Source organism: Mesocricetus auratus, unplaced genomic scaffold (assembly GCF_017639785.1).
Source record: "Mesocricetus auratus isolate SY011 unplaced genomic scaffold, BCM_Maur_2.0 Super-Scaffold_100007, whole genome shotgun sequence".
Taxonomy (NCBI): domain Eukaryota; kingdom Metazoa; phylum Chordata; class Mammalia; order Rodentia; family Cricetidae; genus Mesocricetus; species Mesocricetus auratus.
In genome coordinates this window covers 61,918,197-61,939,335 of record NW_024429191.1, presented here as the reverse complement: position 1 = coordinate 61,939,335, position 21,139 = coordinate 61,918,197, and the positions used below count along the sequence as shown (strand labels likewise).

The window sequence follows — 21,139 nt, the reverse complement described above, 5'->3', positions numbered from 1 at the left end:
GGTCTGATGTTTGTTGAGTGGATGACACCAAACAAAAATCAGTACAATGTCCCTGTCATTGTCAGAGATCAGACCTCTACTCTTGCCTGTTGCATTTTAAACAAAAAAGGGGGAACTGTAGAGAGCTGCGAAGTGCTGCACCCTTAAGATGGTGCTGGCTTCTGCCTTTTGCTAGCCCGACAGCAGGTGCTCTCTGTGATAAACAACTCCTTATTTGGTCAAGGCTGGATATCAGGCTTGCTTCCTCGTATGTGGACCTATCTGCTGTCACCACATGGCTTACCAGGGTTGGCCGCCCAAGGGCCTTTTTAAGCTGTGGGCGGGCACTCCCTGGGGTCAGAAGATTTGTTCAAGGTCCTGAATAAACCGCTTGTGAGAAGGATTCCTGAGTCGAGTCTTCCTTGCTGGTCGAGGTGGTCGTGACAGTACACCCGTGTTCATGCAAGTAGTTCTGCTTTCCATGGTAGCCCTGGCTAAGGCAAACAAAAGAGATTTTATTCCAACCTTTACTAATGATATTAACTCTCAAATCACTTATTACACATCACACATTAAATAAATTTCTGTATCTGCATACACATACATGTATACCTGTGTGTATGTATTACAGAATTGCTGTAAAGGGTTAAGAGGCTGCTGCAGAAGTCAATAGGCTTCAGAATTCCTGAGAGCAGAGAAACTATGGTGACTGCAGGTCAGGCCACTTCCAGTCACCTGCTTGAAAGCAAAACTGAGTTTAGCTGCAGAAGCAAAGAGCAGGACAAGGATGAAGGAACCGGAGGACAGATGGATGGCAGGTCCAGGTGTGTGAGCACGAAGACAGACAGATGAGTGAGCATCATAGGACACATAGGACCTGATTTTATAAGGTGAGCCGTGTGAGCTGCAGGAGCAATGCTGTGATAGAGACAGACATGGGGCACCAAATATTGGCAGACAAAAATCAGGGGATCTAGGACAGATAAGAGAGGCTAAATGTTTCCTGATTGGATTCTTTTCCTTAAAGGAAGTGTTTACCTTTCCATCACTGATCCTTTGCAGTGATCTGCAAAAACCCAACAATGCTGAGTGAATCAGGCAATCAAATCTGGACATGACTTGTCCCCGATCCAGCTAAGGCCAGAGAAGAAAATGAAGGCCTTACCAGACACCAGTGCTGAGCAGATGGATAGGGATGGGCCCAGACTCCTAGAGGTATTTCTATTAAGTTCTAACTCCTAATGTAGAGAAGAAGTAGTGCTTCAAGTCCATGCTTCTTAATGATTAACAAATGTTTCACAATTATGTGTACTATGTTGGGGTGGGGTATATGATCACATGAGATCAGATTCTGAGGGATCAGAGGTGACGGATCCCCTGAATCAGCAGTATATAGGAAGTTGTGATACACCTGTTATGGATGGTGTGAACTGAACTCAGATATTCTAGAAGAGCAGAATGAGCTATTAACCACTGAAGCAGCTCTCCAGTATTTTACTCATGCCAAGCAGAACCCACACGTCAGAGGTTCATGTGTGGGCTCCTGGATTTATAGATCCAGTCCTGCAGGATGTTGTATCCCCAGGATGGGGCAATTCCCTGATGCCTTCCTGCTCCTCCTGTCTCATGACCCAGTATATGCAACTCCACCCAGCCGGCTCTGGGGGATGTGCTCAGTTCATTTTGTTTACTTGACCAGACTCAATGGTCATGGTGTAAACGTTTCGGGATGGGTCGGGACAGGATGGAACAGGAGTGGGTCATGTATTCTGGCACTCGGGAGTCACAGAATACTGAGTGTTACACAGCTCAGGTGGAAAGGTATCCTGGAGCTCGGGAGCCAAGGACCACCACAGGTTGCAGTAAGCTTGGCAGCTTACAGCCTTGCCTCAGAGAAAGGCTTCTCCGGTGTATCAGCTCAGCTCCGGCAGGTATCAGCTCAGATCCGGCAGAAGAGGGTCTTCCAGCTGGGGATGTTCGCCTAGTGTAGCAGTTTTGCTAGGCAGGAGGTTTCTTGGGCCGAAGTTGTTACAGTTCAGCTCTGCTCCTGGAGAGCAGAGAGCAGGGAGCCAGGAGCAGAGTGTAACAACTCCTCTCTGCCAATGAAGGTTTCCAGGGCAAGTGTTACAGTGCTGCTTACTCTGCTCTGCCCAGGGTCGCCTCTGCTCTGTCGCTGCCGCAAAAGAAGATCTTCACCCAAAGCTCATCCAAAGGGGCTTATTGGAAGGCAGCTGGACCAGCCAAGCTTAACATTCACAGGGTTTATATTGGGATTCCTGGGGTTGGGAAAGTTTTTCCAGAGTAGGGATTGGTCCGATTTCAGTGCTGAGCTCAGATTGGCTAGAGCTCTGCTCCAGGATTGGTTACTTTTTTACACAGGATTAGGGTCAGATTTGGCTCTGGTTTCAGGGCCAAAGTGTGTTTCTTTCTTTGGTCCTTTTTAGCCTTTTGGCTCCAATTTTAGGGCCAGGATACGTTTCTTTCACTGAATCTGATTCCAGGGACAAAGTGTGTTCCTTTGGCACTGGTTTTAGGGTCAGGGTATATTTCTTTGGTTGTGGTTGCAGGGCCAAAGTGTGTTTCTTTGGCTCTGCTCAGGGTGTGTTTCTTTGACTGGTCCCTTTTCCCTACACATGGAATGTACCAAAAAATATCATTATGTACTCTGCCTTGTTTGGAGGAACAGACATGGCATGGGAAAAAGAATTATTTAGGAACAACTTGAAACTTGTCCCCAATCTTCAGGGATCCTTGAGTATCTGTGTTCATTGGACTCTCTGGAGGCCACAGGTATAGTCTGCTAATCAGAATAGACAGTAGGATGCACAAATGGGAAGAACTCTTCAGCAAGAGGAGGCTAAGGATCATTTATTTTGCACACAAAGGCACTAGGAAGCAGTCACCATATTATAGGTTTTCATCTTCTAAGGATGCAATTCAAGGGCTAGGGAGTACCAGGCATGGCTCTGTGGTTTCAGAAGAAGCCTTCTGTGGCTGGTCACCAGTCATCCTGATGAGTATGGAAACCATCTTCCAAAGGACTCCCAGCTTTCTACAATACAAATTACATCATGATTTTCACCTGTTGAGAAAGGTCCATATGTTCTGCCCTCACTCTATTCTGTGCATCTCATTGCTGTTTGGTTGTGGTCTTGTTTAGTGTCCACATCCCCAGACACCACAGGTATCCAGGGCAATCATTTCCCCATCTGGCACATCTCCCACCATCTGAACTTACCTTCCTTGTCTGGTGTTTCTAACATAAACTTTCTCCTCCTTGATCTCCACTCTGACATCTGTCCTGCCTCTCCCCAGGCAAAGCTAGTCACCATTATTAGAAGTTAGTGGACACTGGTACAGAGCTCATGCTCACACACAGGCCTGTGTCTGTCAATTTATTTACATTTTACTCTCATTGGAGTACAGGCCTACCTGATGTGTTAGGTATTCAAATAAATGAGCCTTCCCACTCACTTCCTTATCTCTCTCCCTTTTCAGAACATCTGCGCTTATGGCAGAATCAAGCCTCTTAGGTTGTGGAGGGGAAGAGTGAGTTATCCGTGTTTATGACCATATGGACCTAAGTTATAGTGACTTGTGTCATTTTTGTCACTTTGTCTTTGCAGAGCAGAAGGCCACAGATCTTCTAACCCAGTATCCTGTTGCCAGAGGTTTCTCTCCCAGTCTGGTCCCACAGCTGTTTGGACCAAAATAAATACACAAAGGCTTCTATTAATTATTAAAATTGTTTGACCAATGGCTCAGGCTTCTTATTGGTTAGTTCTCTTTTAATTATTCACCCATTTCTATTAGTCTATGTATGTCCATGTGGTCTTTGCTTACTGGAGAATACCCAGGCATCCTATCTTCCTAGTAGTTACAGGGCATCTCACTGATGCCTCCTCTCTGCCTTCCTCTTCCTAGAATTCTCCTAATCTGATAGCCGCCTATATTTCCTACCTGTACTTGACCAATCAACATTTATTTATCAACCAATAAGAGAAACATATATTCACAGCAAACAGTATACCCCCATCATCTCCTCTTTTCTATCTAAGTAAAAAGCAACGTTTTAAATCTACCAGGTTAAAATTATGTATAACAAAACAGTTAAAAAGCAAGAACTTTAGTTAACAATATTTAGTTCATTAACATTTTTCAAAATTTAAGGAAAATATTCTATCATCTATCCTATCTTTGTCAGTGTAAAGTTTTATAGGGAACTTATTTTTCATCATAACTAAAGAAAACCATAACCATAACTGTCTTCAATTCCATCAAAGACCTCAGAAGAGTAATATATAAACTCTGAAATTGACAGAGACATCTTGCTGCCCAGACAGTTACCCAAAATGTTTACATAATATTGTAGGAAGTTGTCACCCATCTGCTATGGATGCTAGGAACTGAATTCAGATCCTCTGGAAGAGTAGAATATGCTATTTATCACCCAACCAGCTCTCCAGCCTCTTAACTCATGCTAAGAACCTGTATCCCAGAGGTCATGTGTGGGCTTCAGGAGATAGAGTTCTAGTCCTGCAGGATGTTGTATTGCCTCAGAGTGGGGAATTCCCCTTCCTGCTCCTTCTGCATTATGACCCAGTAAATGCAGCTCCAGCAGGACTTGCTATGTGGGGTTTGCTCAATTCATTTTGTTTGTGTGAACAGAATTGTGTTCACAGGATGCACCAGAAACTATTGTTATGGCCTCACCCATGTTTGGAGGAACAGACAAGTATGGGAAGAGGGATTTTTTTATGAGCAACTTGTCCCCAGTCTGTAGTGATCCTGGGGACTAAGAATTCATGGGACTCTCTGGAGGCTACACGGATGGCTCTGCTGATCAGAATAGTCAATAAGATGCACAAATGGGAAAAACTCTTCAGCAAGACAATGGTAAGAATCATTTATTTCTGACACAAAGACACTAGGAAGCAGTCACCACATGATAGGTTTTCATCTTCTAAGGATATAGTTCTAGGACTAGAAAGAATCAGTCATGGGCTCCGTGGATTCAGAAGAAATCTTCTGAGACGGCAATCAGTCATCCTGATATTAGTTGGATCCATAAACCAAAGGGTTGTCAGTTGTCTACAATACAAATGACATCATGATTTTCATCTGTTTAGAAGGGTTCAGATGTTAAGCCCTCAGTCCATACTAGTCACCTCATTGCTTTTTGGATGTAGCTGCATGTTATAGTGTTCCTTGTTTTTTCACCCCCACGGCTCAATAATGAAGCTAATCCAGGCAACTATTTTTACATTTCACAAAGAGGGATGGCACACACATCTTCAACCATCTGAACTTACCTTCCTTTCTTGATGTGTTTTATGTATCCTAAATTATGTTTTCTCCTAGTTGATCTCCACTCTAGCACCTCCCTCCTGCCCCAGGCAAAGCTAATCACCTTTAACAGAACTTAGTAGACTGGTGTAGAACTCCTCTGACACACAGGCCTGGTTGTCCAGTCTAGGTGCATTTGCCCTTTTCTCTCATTCCAGTATAGGCCTGCCTGATGTGTAAGGTATTCAAATGAATGAATGTTCCCACTCACTTCATTATCCTTCTCCCTCCCTGGAGCACCTCATCTCCTGGGAGAGTCAGACCTCTTAGGCTGGGGATGGGAAGAAGAGTGAGACATCCCAGTCTATGGCCATGTGGAACTAAGTCACAGTGACTTGTGTCACTTTACTCATTATGGGAATGTCTTTGGAGAGATGAGGGCCAGATTATGTAATCCAGTGTCCTGGTGCCATGTACTTCCAGCTCCTCTCTGTTGGATACATCCATACTCTTGTGTGTGCAGTCAGTGGGCAGAGCAACATGAGAGTGTCCAGGCTAATTCCCATGGACACTCATTTTCTCCGTTGGACATACCTTGACGTGATGTGGTGATCTGAAGGACAATGACCCTAATGGACTTACATATTTTCATACTTGGTTCCCAGTAGTTGGGGCATTTTTGGAAGGATTTGAACTGATATCTGGTGGGCCAATCTCCAGCAGCACAGGAATCTAATGGAGTCGGCATAAAATAAATTTTCTTTTTTTATCTGAGGGGCTAAGGAAAAAGGAGCAAGCCCATGCTTGATGGTATCACTCTTCATTCCCTCATATGGAATTCTTCCTTAAGTTTCTCCCATGATGTTTCTTTGGTACTTTGTTTGCATCTCATTCTATCTCTCATTCTGTCTGCATCTTTACTCTTGATGTTCCCCTGCTAATTCTCTCACACACGATGTTATCCTTATCTCATGATGTTTCTCTTGTGATGTTCCCCTTAAATCTGCCCAGGTGTCTTTGTCCTTCGCAGCTTATGAATACCCACAAATCTTTCATTTATTATATCTGTAAGTCATATACCATTTCTTAAACAAATGTAAGAAACAATCATTCCAACAGCTCACCAGCAATAAATCCAGATTTCTTGCACAGAGCAAGAAAAGAACACTTTCTTTCAGCCAACTCCCTAATTAGTGGGCTGTAATCACAACTGCAAAAGGAGAAGTCTTTCTGTCATCTACCTATAGAGGTAGTCATGTAAAACTGAACTGTTTAGGACTTTAAGATCCAGAAGGAAATTGTGTGTTGCATCCTATACTTTTAAGTGTATAAACCTTTAAGGATTTTATAGATAGTGGTCCTAAAAGTTGAACTTTCTGTGACTGGAGACTGTTGTTAACAAACAACAATGTGCTGTCAAGGAGAGTGCAGAGCCTGGGTAAGAAACCCTTGTCAGCTAGTGAGCTTCAGGTGGGGCTGGATAAGGGGCAGAAGCACAGAGGTCAACTATACTGAGCACTCTCTGAGGCACAGTGACATTAAAATACTTTCAAATCTTAAAATATATTGTTCTGTCCTGTGTATAACCCTTGATGGTAAGAAGGGAGACTTGTAACTCTATTTCAGGCCTATAAAGGTAGTTTATACTTTGTAGCTGTGACTAGTTAGGGAATTTTTTCTTGTGGTGTCTAAAAAAAGGTCCTAGTAGCTGTAGAGGTAGCTCAGTGTTTAAGAGCACTGACTGATTTTCTAGAGGACCGGAATTCAATTCCCAGCACCCACATGGCAGCTCGAATCTGTCTGTATCTCCAGTTCCAACAGATCTGGCATCCTCACACAGACATATATGCAGGCAAAACATCAATGCACATAAAATAAAAATATAAAAAAATCAAAGGCCCTTAAACCGAGGCAAAAAATTGTAGAGAGTTGATCTTTGTCATTTGGCACCACAATTAATTTGCTTCTCGATGTTTACCTGGCTCACCAAATCTGACAGCAGGCTACATATCCTGTAAATAAGAATGTATTTTTCTGTGAATAGTTTATTTTGAAATTTTATATCAGTTGATACTATATGGCTGTCTTGGTATCTGGGGAAAAGACAGATGTTTTCTTAAGCTGTGCTCTAAGATAGCTCTTAATGGAAATCCATAATTCTTGGTCTGGGTAGTATCTTTTTGCATTTATTTATCAAACCCCTACATGTACTAACGTTATTAATATCAACTGGACAATAGAGTTAAGAATGAGCCACCTTCTTAAAAATTCCACAGATAAGGATGCAAATTAGATCAGGATTGCAAACACCTTAGAAAACATGCTTTGGGATATTCTGCACAGCCACTGGAGAAATAATGCAAATGAGAATATGCTTAATTATAGGCAGAAGTAAAAAGATATTCTGGAATAGGTATTTCTCACAAGATTTGCAAATATGAGTTGCCATCTATCAGAAATTATTTCCTGGTGGGTTGATGACTTGAATATTAATTTCTAGTTCCTGTAATAATAGCCTCCAGCAGATTAAGAGGTGTGGCCTTGCTGGAGGAGATGTGTCACTGGGGACAGGCTTGGACGTTTCAAAGTCCCACACTGTTCCCAGTTAGCTTGTTCTCTGCTTCATGATTGTGCGTCAAGATATGAACTTTCAACTGCAGCACTGTGCCTGTCTGCCTGCCGACATGTTCCCTACCATGATGGTCATGGATTCACTCTCTGAAATTGTAAGCTCTGAATAAAGTTTTTCTTCTATTGGTTGCCTTATTGTGGGGTCACAACAATAGGAAAGTAAGACATGGGACTCTACTCACCTCAAAGACAGGAGACGTGCATTTACGGGAACATCCAAGCTTACAGCACTTCTGTTCCATGGGGCACCATTTATCTTCTGAGCACTGTATAAGAATAGGTACAGTACATTTTGTGGGATTCTTGGGACAGGCTCCGGGTTTTTGTGATCCTGAAATATACAATGGTGTTTACTGTGCCTGAAGCATTCAGAAAGACAAGGTTGAGAATAGATGCTTGAATTTTGAAAGGCTGGTCACCTGCAGGAAACTAGATTATCCCATATTCTCCTTTGTACCTGGGGTTTTTCCCTGTTTCCCCAGCTCCAGTCTCTCTCTTAGGCATGAGTGTTACCTGGCCATGGGAGAGTGTTCTCCTTCTCCACAGCCTGTATAGTCTCAGAGAAATAGTCATCCATCATCCCAGCCCTCTCCTACACATCTGAGAAGATGTTATTAACCCTCTATGAGGCTAAGGTGAGGGAGCCCAACTCCAGAGAGTTCCTCTTGTAGAGCCAAACTAGCCTGCCGACTTCAAGTTAGGAACTGACAGAGCAGAAAACTTAGTGGGCCAGAGGCACCCATTGCCACAGCGTGCCTACCCACCCACACCACTCATGAACGCTCATAGCTGTCAGCCACTCCCCAGACTTTCCTCCATGTAAGAATTTTGGTCCCAACACCGATAGAATGGGTTGTGTCCTTCCCTTTCAGCTAGCTGCACATGGTGCAGACTGGAAGTGAAGTCTGAAAGGAACTAGAGCTGCTATGTACATCTCTGAACAATGAGTCCAGTGACCCCCCACCTCAAGGTGCATCTCCAAAGTTGATGAGTTGCCTGGATCTCTCCCTGAGCTTCAGTGGCACAACTGTCTGTCTGCCTGTCAGCTTCTCTCTCTCTCTCTCTCTCTCTCTCTCTCTCTCTCTCTCTCTCTCTCTCTCTGTGTGTGTGTGTGTGTGTCTCTGTCTCTGTCTCTTGATAAGAAACCCAGAGTTATCACTCTTATAGGCTCAAAAAAGCGAGTTTAATCCAAGCCCTCAGCACATGGTTTCCCCTACTTACTGTGAATCTTCTCTGCTTCCAGCTTTTATCCACTTAATATACTTACCTCCTGGAGCAAATCTCAGAGCACTCACTGAGTCCTTCCCTATGGCAATCAAAGTCACCAGAACCAAGACTGTGGCTGTCTTCATGTTGGCTCTGGCTGGGCTGAATGCAGGAATCAATTTATAGCCTCCCAGTTTCCAGAATCCTGGATGTGATTTGAGACAGTCAATGGGGAAGTCTATGAAAACAATAAATAGCTCTCCATAAAGTTCTTGCAGATAGCTGACTCCTTTTTGTATTTCACATTTGGCTTCTGGATAATTATTGTTTGCTAGATGCAAATAACCAGACAAAAGTCAAGAACACAGATTTGTACTGTGTTCTTCCTTACTACACTACTTGTCCCTTGTACTAGTTATGAGCCAAGGAAATAGTTGTTCCTGTGTCCTTCAGCATGTCAGAGTGAGAACTCCAGCAGAGAAGGATATTGCAAATGGTTTGGGCCCATCTAGAGCTTCCTGGTTATCCAGTTATGTAATTGTGTGGCATGCCTCTGTGATATATGGTGGTTGTGTCATTTCTAGTCTATAGATGAGATGATACCTTAATAGGTGTAGAATCTGGGCACCTCTTTCTTGAAGATGTAGGCAATGAAGTCTCTTCCAGAAGAGATGAATACTCAAAGATTTCCAACTATCAAGACCCAGTTGAGAGTAAGGATGCATGCTGTAGAATAATCTGTTCATACTCTTTGATGATGTGTGTTCGCCAAAGCATTTTCTGATTGTTTTAATAAAGAGCTGAATGGTCAATAGCTAGGTAGGATTTCAATGCACTGAGGATGCTGGTGAGAAGAAGGTCAGAATCTTGAGGAGATGCCAGAGACTCAGAACAAGCAGCATGGTCTTTCCAAAGTAAAGGTAATTGAGCCAAGTAAAAGAACATAGGTGAAAATATATGGTCTAATTTAACTTATAAGAGCTAGTTAGAAAGAAACCTAAGCTCTGAGCCAAGTATTCCTAATCAATACGAAGTCTGTTTGCAGTTATTTGTGAGTCGAGTAGGCAGGACAGAAAAATGTAACTACAAATGGTGCCCAGCATGGGACCACATACTGAGAAAGCTTTAGCAAAACAGAAAAACACAACCAAACAAGGCTTCTTAGTCTTTTGTGTCTCATGCCGGCCACCATACAGAGACATGTACTCCCAGCAGCTGCCTAGGTGCTTGAACTGCCAGTGCACCATGAGCTGAGCTGAGTGCAGGTTGAAGTTTTTGATCATGAAGAGAGAAAGAATAGAGATAAATAATAATGCAGATTTAGTGAAAAACCTCTCTAAATAGGTTATAGTTTGTTTAACAATGTGTGTAGGGATTAAAAATGGGTACAGAAAAAATTAAGTTTAAAAATAATAAAGTCCTTAAGGAGAGAAGTAAATAAAAGAATAAACCACATAGAGACGGAAAATATACAGGGAATCTAAATCCTGTATGGTGCTGTGGAGTTTCAGTTCTTTGATTGCCGATGAATGAGTGATAGCTGCTGAGAGACATTGGCTTATGGAGCTTGGTGGATTAAACTAACCTACGTACTTTAAAAGTGTCTTTGCTTCAAAACAGAAGTCTAAAGGTGTATTGCTTTGAAGAAGTGGTTATGAATTTTTTTCACACCAAAAAGGAAGGGCCATGGATTTTTTCAGGGTTGAATAAGACAAGGTTTGATAGGGCAGATGCCCTGAAAATCCTGGATACAGATATAAAGAAATAAACCTAAAAATAAAAACAAAACTACAAGACAGTTGCCATATATTTTACCTGCTCCAACCAAAACCCAAAAATCATCTTTAACTGACTTGTGCCCATCAAACATTCCATATTTGTGTTCATACAGATATGTATGTTATCTTTACAAATTTGTGTTTTCAGAACAAGGGGATCAAACACAAAAAGGGATGGCCTCTCAGAAGGCCACTGTTACAGTTTCCTCAGAGTTCTGCATCCAGAACAGCTTTAGGATGCTGCCTGAGATGACCCAGCCTCACAGACTGCTCGAGTCAACTCTTCACAGGAGCCCTACATTTTCCCATCACAGAGACTAGACAGTAGCTAGCTCCTCCAGGATTTGATTATTATCCCAAACATGACACCCACATTCCCATGAGGCAGGGTGAATGACTTGTGGTCATTCATTGGGTTATAGATGTTTGTCATAATTTGCGGGGTGATTGGTTACACGTTTTTATTGGTCATGGTCAGGAAAAGGCTAAAAAATGAGTTAGATTCAAGGGTCTCTTTCTGAAGAAAAGGGGAGGATACATTATAAAAAAGATGAGATAAAAGGGTGGATTTTTAGTCTACTTTTAAACAACTACTGGTCTCAAATATTTTACATTGGTATGGATTTTTGTATATTGATACTAATTTAAGGTCATTTTGTTAGAATATACTGTACACACATTTCTTCTATTATTTCAAGTATGGTATCTATGCAGCTCATTCAACAATGAAATGTAAATTTCTAGTACTTGAATGTTATTACTACAAACTAGGATAATAGAGAAATGCAGGATAGTAGTCACCTATAACAATCAAACTTGTAGCCATGATAGGTATGTTTTCAAGGTGAAACAGAGATATATTTTAGATAGAAGGGTGATCTCCTAAGACTTCAAAGACCTACATAATATGACATTTAAAATGTTTTAAAAACAAGGATTTTCTTGACAATGAGACAAGTCTGCTCCTGGGAGGATTAATTTACTTCAAAAATGAATGATGGCCATGGAAGAACCTCCTTTTTATGGCAAAAGCTAGCCGTTAGAAAAAGAAACTCTCTTTGCCTTGACTGCTGATACTATGCTGTCCAAACTGGGTCAGCAGGACACAGAGAAATGGGACCCCCAAATTTGCCAAGACACGGTAGCAAGTCCTTCAAAAATTCTGCTTCACAGAAAAGTCTGTCAGATATTTTAAGTTTGTAGGATGAAGATAGATGCCCCAACATTACAGAGGAATTTTGGTTGACTGTTCAGGCAGCCAGCTGCTCATCTCATTGCTTTTAGATTTGGAAAATGCTTGCTCTGTAGTTCACGTATACTCAAGCAATATTTTTCCCCTTGGGTCTTTGTTGGAGTAGAAGACTAGGTAGTTATAGTTAGTTTTCCTTCATTGTGATAAAATGCAAAATATTTACAGACTTGTCAAGATAAAACAGATAATGGGGTATTTTCTCTACACATGCCAAATACAAATAAACTAGACTTGTCAATATAATCCTTACTTGACAAATGTTATTATTATTTATAGTTTTGTTGTGTTAGATTTAAAAACTTTTCACTTTTATGTAGACAAAAAGGAGGAAATGTGGAATAATAACCTTTTGTGCACTATGAAGATATATTTTTGTCAAAGTACCTTCTGATTGGTTTACTAAACAGCTGAGTGGCCAATATCTAGATAGGATTTCCAGCACAAAGAGGTCTGGGGAGAAGGGCAGAGACCTGAGCAGATGCCAGGGACTCAGACCAAGCAGCATAGGTAATCGAGCCCTGTGAAAGAACATAGATGAAATGATACTGGTTAATTTAAGTTATAAGAACTAGTTAGAAAGAAGCCTGAGCTATCGGCCAAGGTTTCCTTAATTAATAAGAAGTCTTAATGTGGTCATTCGGGAGCTGGCTAGGTGGGATAGAAAAGCCTGCCTCCAGAGTTAGGCTCCCTTAGTATGATTGTTCTTCTTAGATCAATGTTTTTCAGGTCTTTAGGAAAAAGTCTGCACAGGTGAGCAGAGAAGGGATGAGAACCAGGACAGCATGCACTGTCCTTAGTTCCAGGTGGAAAGCCTGGCTCCTTTGTGGTTCCAGTTACAGACTCTCAGAAAGAGCTGTGGTGGGAAAATGCAAACAGCTGTGGGAATGCTCCAGATGTGGTGTGACTGACCTTTGAGTTACTCTATCTTTGTAGGGTTACTTCTCGGGAACTGAGGGGGTGTGTTTGATCACATACTTTGATCCATGTATTCCCAGTCCTTCCTTGAAACTGCGGGGCCTATTCCTTCCCCCCCTCTATTGTATGCATAATATGTAGAAACATAGTCAAATCTATGTATGCTTGTATGTAGTCGCATAATTTATGGAAATGAACATAATTTTTTGTTTTGTTTAGTTTTTTTAATTTTGTTTTTGTGACAGGGTTTATCTTTATAACACTGACTGTTCTGAAACTTGCTCTGTAGATCAGGCTGTCCTCAAACTCAGTGATCCACCTTCCTTTGCATTCACAGAGCCAGGATTGAAGGTACCTGCCACCACCACTTTGCTTAATTATACAAGTTTTAAGGGATGAAACTGGTCAGGCAGTTCTGCTTTCAAGGGAATCATGTCAAGGCAAACACACAGGTTTTTATTCTAACCTTAGTTAATGATGTCAACTCTCATATCACTAATTACACAACACACATGAAATAAATCTCTCTATATACACACATATATGTGTATACACATGTACTACATACATACACATTAACGTGTCACAGAATTGCTGTAAAGGATTAATAGGGCACTGCAAATGTCAAGAGATTTCAGAATTCCTGAGGAGTAGAGAAGCAGAGGAATCTAAGTAGAATCTAGATTGCTAAGACAATGAAGTAGCATAGAAAGGAGAAGCTGGAGAAACTATGGTGACTGCAGGTCAGGCCACTTCAGGTCACCTGCATGAAAGCAAAGTTGAGTTTACCTGCAGGATCAAAGTGCAGAACCAGGTCTGGATGAAGGAAATGGAGGACAGATGGATGGCAGGTCCTGGTGGGTGAGCAAGAAGACAGACAGATGAGGGAACTGCATGGAAGGAGACATAGGACATATTGTTATTAGGTGAGCCATGTGAGGTACAGGAGCAGTGTTGTGATAGAGACAGACATGGGACACCCAACTTTGGCAGGAAAAATCTGGGGATCTAGGACAGATAAGAGAGGCTAAAGATTTCTTGATTAGATTCTATCCCCAAAGGAAGGGTTTTCCTTTTCATTTATATCCTTTGCAGTTATCTCGATTAAACTCAACGAAGCCTAGAGAACCAGGTAACCAAACCTACACCTGGCTTGTCCCCCATACAGGTAAGACCTGTGGAGGAGCAGAAGCACTTCATACACCAGTGCTGAGCTGGATGGATAGGGATTGGCCCAGACTTCTACAGGTATTTTAAGTTCTAACTCATAATGTAGAGAAGAACTGGTGATTTTATGACATGCTTCTTAATGATTTAAAAATCATTTATTATGTGTAGAATGTGGGGTGGGGTGGGAGGGATATACATGCACATGAGAGCAGATGTGTAAGGGGGTTAGGGATGTCAGATCCCTCTTGAGTTGGAGTTATATAGAGTTGTTATCCACCTGCTGGCTACTGATTTCCAGTTCTGTGGAAGAGCAGATTGTGCTATTAACCACTGAGCCAGCTCCCCAGCCTCTTAACTAATGGTAAGAAGAACCCACACCCCAGCGGTCACGTGTGGAATCCTGGAGTTAGTGATCCAGTCCTGCAGGATGTTGCATTGCCATAGAATGGGAATCCTGAGCCCTTCCTGCTCCTCCTGCATCATGACCCAGTAAATGCAGTGCCAGCAGGCCTGCTCTGTGGGATGTGCTCAGTTCATTTTCTTTGCTTGAGCAGATTTGTGTTCACCAAATGCAACAGAAAATATGTCCTCTGCCTGATTGGAAGTACAGATATTGCATGAGAAGAGGGATTGTTTAGGAGCAACTTGTCCCTGATCTGCGCGGCCTGGGTGGTCAGTGTTCATCGGACTATCTGGAGGTTACAGGGTTGGCTCTGATAATCAGAATAACCAATAGGAAGCACAAATGGGATGAACTCTACAGCAATAGAATGCTAAGGATCATTTATTTTGGACACAAAGACACAGTCACCAGATTATAGGCTTTCATTTTCTAAGGATGCAATTCTAGGGCTAAGGAGAAGCAGAGATGTGCTCCATGGATTCAGAAGAAATCTGGGTCAGGTAATCAATCACCCTGATAAGTAGGGAATCTGTCTCCCAAAGGTCTTAGAGTCTTTTGCAAAACAAATTACATCATGATTTTAATCTGCATTCCTCACTTGCGTGTTTGACGTGTAAGGCATCAAATTAATGAGTGTTTCCACTCACTTCACTATATCTCTCCCTCCCTGAAGCACCTGCTCTCCTGGAAGAGTCAGACCTCTTAGGCTGGGGAGGCCAAGAAGAGTGAGATATCCCAGTTTAGGATCATGGGGAACTTTGTCTTGGTGACTGTGTCACTTTAGTCACTGCGGGATTGTCTTTGCAGAGTAGAGGGCCACAGATCATGTAACCCAGTGTCCTGTTGTAATTTACTTCCAGATCCTTTGTCATGGACACATCCAGATTTTGTGTGCTGTTAGGGGACAAGGCAACATGACACTGGGCCAGCAATGTCCCCTGGAAACTCAATACTCCCTTGGACATACCTTGGTTGGGTATGGTCGTTTGAATGATAATGGCCCCCATGGACACTATTCCCACTTAGCTTGCTCTCTACTTCATGATTGTGGGTAAGTTGTAAGCTTTCATCTAGTGTTGCAGTGCCATGCCTGTGTGCCTGCCGCCATGTACCCCACCATGATGGTCATGGACTCACTGTTTGAAACTGTAGACTCCAATACACTCTTTCTTCTATAAGTGCTTTGATCATGGTGTCAGAACAATCAGAAAGGAAGACATGGATATACTCACTGTGAAGACAGGATGTTTGCAGACATGACCACACCCTTTGCTGCAGTACTTCATTTTTTCCAGGGCACGACCCATCTCCAAAGCATTGCTCAACACACGTTCCAACAGCATCCAGGGGCAGCTTGGGACAAGCTCCAGGTTTCTGTCCTTCTGAAATACACAAAGGGGTTTAAGGGGTCTGAAGCAGTCAGAAAGACAAGGATGAGAATTGAGGCTAGAGGTCTGAAATCCTGCTCACCTGCAGGAATCTAGCTCACCCTATTTTCTCCTTTGCACCCCGGGCTCTTCCCTCAGCTTCACCAGATACAATCTCTCTTAGATATGAGTGTTCAGTCTGGCAATAGGGAGAGTGTGCACCCTCCCCATATCCCATACAGGTCCTTCACAGCACCTTGTTCACATCTGAGAAGATGCTATAAAACTGAATGACAGGCAGAACTCTCTCATCTCACCAACCCCAGCTTCATCTCTGAGCAACTGCTCCCATGAGTCCCACATTCAGGGCACATCTCCAAAGTAGATGAGCTGCCTGATCGCGACCCCAGCTTTTGTCAGATGGAAAACTCTCTCTCTCTCTCTCTCTCTCTCTCTCTCTCTCTCTCTCTCTCTCTCTCTCTGTCTGTCTCTCTCTCGTTCTCTCTCTGTCTCTCTCTTTCCCTCTCTCTGTCTCTCTCCATCTCTCATTTGAAAGAAAGCTAATGAATGCATAGTGACCACTCTCATAGGTCAAAAAGAACTGACTTTGATCCAAACAGTGGGCACATGGCTTTGCCCTGCGGCAGCTGAGTTTCAGTCTCTAGTGGGTTTTCCCTTTGCTGCTGTCAGCCTGTATCCCCTAGGCCTTCTTGCATCCAGGATGGGCCAGAGCACAGGATGTGCCCATCACTATAGCAATTAAAGCCACCAAAACCAAGACTGTGGCTGATTTCATGATGACTGTTGGGAGCTATCATTGTTATTTAGGACATCTTGTAAATATTGCCAGCCTTTTAAAAGAATAGTCCATCCTTTTAAAGAATAGTTACCTTCAGTCCCATTCAAGCCTCTTGACCCTCTTCTGCTTCCTAATGAGTAGAACTTGGGTTCACAGTATTAGGCTATGGCAAAAAAGGGAACATTCCACAATTAGATCATGAAACCCCTCCATCTGGGACCCTTCACCTTGCCAACACCTGCTGTCTGCTCAACCTCATTGGCCTGGTTACTAGGCAACGACCCCTCTCCTTTGATTTCTCAGCCCTACCTAGTTTCCCGACCTAACCTATATAATGTGCCTAAGGAAAATAAAATCTTGCATCTTGATCAGCCATGTTGTCTTGCTGTCCATTCTTGTGTCTTTGTCCCGTCAATCCAGGTTCCCGAGGGCTAGACCTTCATTGTGCCCTCCTGTCCACAGTAGTTGGCTCTGGAGGGGCTAAAGGCACAAATCAATTAATATCCCCACAACACTAGAAGCCTGGGTATGTCAGGAAGTAGTCTATGGGGAAGCATTCAAAGGAGAGTTTTCCAGAAACTGCCTGCCAATAGCCTGACTCTTTGTCTATCTCAATTATAATTAGAGTATTGATCTTGGTAGATGGCATAGATAACCAGGAAAAAAATAAAATATGATTTAGCACTTATGTGTTCTTCCATACATCACAACTTGGCCCTCTTGAATGGAGAGCAAAGGAAATAGTTGTTTCTGTGTAGCTCAACAGTTCAGGGTAATAGCTGAATTTGAGATAGCCACTCTGGAGTGTCATGGCCATATGGGACTTCCTGGATGTCTTGCTGTGTAAGCATGTGGAATGCTTCTGGGACTCATGGTATTATGTCCTTTGTAGCTCTATGGGTAAGATTCCTACACAGGTGTGGAATCTGGGCCCCTCTTACCTGCAGAAGTAGGCAATGAAGTCTCTCCTGGAAGAGATGGATACTTTAATACTTCAAAGTGGCCTCATTCTGTTGAGAGTGAGTAGGCAGCCTCCACTGTGATAGTTGGTCTTCTTAGACCAGTACTTTTCTGTAAGACAGGCCTTGAGAAAGAAGACTGCTTGGGTAAGCAGAGAAGGGATAGGAACCACAAGAGAACAGTCAATGTCCCTAGTCCCCAGTAGAGAACCTTCCTCTTTGTTATCCTTTTTATAGACTCTAAGAGGAGGAGTCGCAGTGGTAAAACACCAACAGCTGTGGGATGCCTCACTCATGGTGTGGCTGGCTTTTGAGTTGTCTTGTGTTTGCAGGGTTACTGCTCAGAGATGGAGGGGGTTTGTTTGGTCACATGCTTCATTCCATTAAATACCAGCCCTTCCATCAGATTGAGAAGACAAGCCTGGGTGTCTGTAACATTTCCCATTCTGCTGGGTGTATGCTATGTCAGAAACAAAGGCAAATTTGTTTGTGATCATTCATAATGTCATAATTTATTGGATAACCATAAGTTCCTAAGATATAGCATGGGAATTTTTTTGCTGCTTTTGTATTTTATTTTTGTGACAGGGTTTGCCTTTGTAGCCATCACTGTCTTGGATCCTCTCTAAGACCAGGATGGCCTCAACTCAGAGATCTTCTAGCCTCTGAATCCCAATTGCTAGGATTCAAAGTAAGGGCCACCATCACTTTGCTTAAGACACAGCAGTTTTAAAGGAAGATATTGACCAGGCAGTGCTGCTTTATTGGTAGCTCTTATGAAGGGTAACACTGAATCTCTTTATTCCAAGCAAATCACCACTCTCATATCACTGATTTAACAAATACAGTAAATACATCTATCTATACTCATACATACAAATATTATGCTTGGGTATCACAGAAATGGCTGTAAAGACCACAGCAGAAGTCTAAATGTTTCAGAATTACTGAGGAGCAAAGAAACACAGGAATCTAAGTAGAATCTAAGATAAAGTAGTAGCATAGAGAGGAAAACCTGGAAAAACTATGGTGACTGCAGGTCAGGCCACTTCAGGTCACCTTTTTTAAAGCAAAGCTGTGGAGTTGAGTTCAGCTGCAGAAGCAAAGAGCAGGACCAGGATGAAGGAACTGGAGGACAGATGGATGGCAGGTCCAGGTGGGTGAGCAAGAAGACTGACAGATGAGGGACCTGCATGGAAGGAGATTTGGGACATCAAGCTATGAGGTGACCCGTATGAGCTGCAGGAGCAGTGCTGTGATAGGGACAGACATGGGGCACACAATTTGGTGGGCAAAATCTGGAGATCTAGGAAAGATAAGGTTTCCTGATTAGATTCTACCCCCAGAGGAAGGGTTTTCCTTTTCATTTCTATCCTTTGCAGTGATCTCCATAAACCTAACAAAGCTGAGGGGGGGGGGCAGGCAATTAAATCTACATATGACTTGTCCCCCATCCAGCTAAGGCCAGGGGAGGAGCAGAAGCCCTTCCCACACACCAGTGCTGACCTGGATGGATAGGGATGGACCCAGACTCCTAGAGGTATCTCAATTAAGTTCTAACTCCTAATGTAGAGATGAAGTAGTGCTTCTAGTCCATGCTTCTTAATGATTTACAAATTATCATAAGTTATGTATACTGGATTCTGGTGGTCTCCTGAAGTCAGGTGAGTGAGTGGGATGGAGGTATCAGTTTCCCTGAGGCAGGAAGTTGTGATCCACCTTTTATGGATGCTGGGAACTCACCTCAGGTCCCCTAGGAAAGCAGAATTCGCTATTAATCCCTGAACCAGCTCCCCAGCGTCTTAACTCATGTTAAGAAGATCCTACACCCTAGAGGTCATGTGAAGGCTCCTGGAGTCAGAGATCCAGTCCTGCAGGATGTTGTATTGCCTTAGATGGGGGAATTCCCTAATGCCTTCCTGCTCCTCCTGTCTCATGACCCAGTATATGCAACTCCACCCAGCCTGCTCTAGAGGATGTGTTCAGTTTATTTTGTTTACTTGACCAGACTTGTGGTCACAGAAAGCACCAGAAAATATCGTTGTGTACTCTTCCTTGTTTGGAGGATCAGACATGGCATGGGAAATGGGATTACTTAGGAACAAGTTGTAACTTGTTTCCAATCTTCAGGGATCCTGGAGTATCTGCATTCATTGGACTCTCTGGAGGCTACAGAGATGGCTCTGTTAATGAGAATAGCCAGTAGGATGCACAAATGGGAAGAATTCTTCATCAAGAGGATGTTAAGGATCATTTATTTTGCACACAAAGGCACTAGGAAGCATTATAGATTTTTCATCTTGTAAGGATGCCATTCAAGGGCTAGGGAGTTGCAGGCAGGGCTCTGTGGATTCAGAAGAAGTCTTCTGTGGCTTGTCATCAGTCATCCTGATGAGTATAGAAACCATCTTCCAAAGGACTCCCAGCTTTCTACAATACAAATTACATCATGATTTTCATCTGTTTAGAAAGATCCATATGTTCTTCCCTCACTCTATGCTGTGCATCTCATTGCTGTTTGCATGTGGTCTTGTTTAGTGTCCTCATCCCCAGACACTACAGATATCCAGGACAATCATGTCCCTGTCTCCTAAGAGAGCTGGCACATCTTATAAATACCCCCAAATATTCAGTTATTGCATCTGTAGGTCATATACCATTTCTTAAACAAATGATAAGAAACAGAGTCATTCCAACAGCTCACAAGTAATAAATCCAGATAAGCACAGAGCAAGAAAAGAGGACTTTCTTTCATCCAACTCCCTAATTAGTGGGATGTAACCATAACTGCAAAATGAGCAGTCTGTCTATCACCTATCTATAGAGATAGCCATGTAAAACTCAACTATTTAGGAGACTAAGATAAAAAGGGAATTGTGAGTTACATACTATACTTTAAAGTGTATAAACTTGGAGCACAGGGAAGTAGCTGTCCCTCTGGCATCATCAGGTAAACAGGCCAGCTTCCCGGCCTGTGTTCCAGAGCCTGCAGATCGCCTGGGAACTTCACAGAGCTCCCAATCCCGGGGGGAGCATCAGGTAAACAGGCCAGCTTCCCGGCCTGTATCCAGAGCCTGCAGATCGCCTGGGAACTGCACAGAGCTCCCAATCCCAGCGGGAGCATCAGGTAAACAGGCCAGCTTCCCGGCCTGTGTTCCAGAGCCTGCAGATCGCCTGGGAACTGCACAGAGCTCCCAATCCCGGCGGGAGCATCAGGTAAACAGGCCAGCTTCCCGGCCTGTGTTCCAGAGCCTGCAGATCGCCTGGGAACTGCACAGAGCTCCCAATCCCGGTGGGAGCATCAGGTAAACAGGCCAGCTTCCCGGCCTGTGTTCCAGAGCCTGCAGATCGCCTGGGAACTGCACAGAGCTCCCAATCCCGGCGGGAGCATCAG

At 43.1% G+C, this 21,139-nt stretch overlaps 1 protein-coding gene and 1 pseudogene across 1 annotated transcript; both read right to left on the bottom strand.

The window, feature by feature from the left end:
* Positions 1-4,860: 4,860 nt before the first annotated feature.
* LOC110342182 (WAP four-disulfide core domain protein 18-like) lies at positions 4,861-9,588 on the bottom strand. Its single transcript, XM_021231102.2, has 3 exons — positions 9,164-9,588; positions 8,079-8,227; positions 4,861-5,070 (listed from the first exon to the last, which is right to left on the bottom strand). The coding sequence occupies exons 1-3, from the start codon at positions 9,246-9,248 to the stop codon at positions 5,035-5,037; spliced, it is 270 nt and encodes an 89-aa protein (XP_021086761.1). The 5' UTR covers positions 9,249-9,588; the 3' UTR covers positions 4,861-5,034.
* A 6,219-nt stretch (positions 9,589-15,807) lies between these two features.
* On the bottom strand, positions 15,808-16,783 carry LOC101843069 (annotated as a pseudogene).
* Between the last annotated feature and the right edge of the window lie 4,356 nt (positions 16,784-21,139).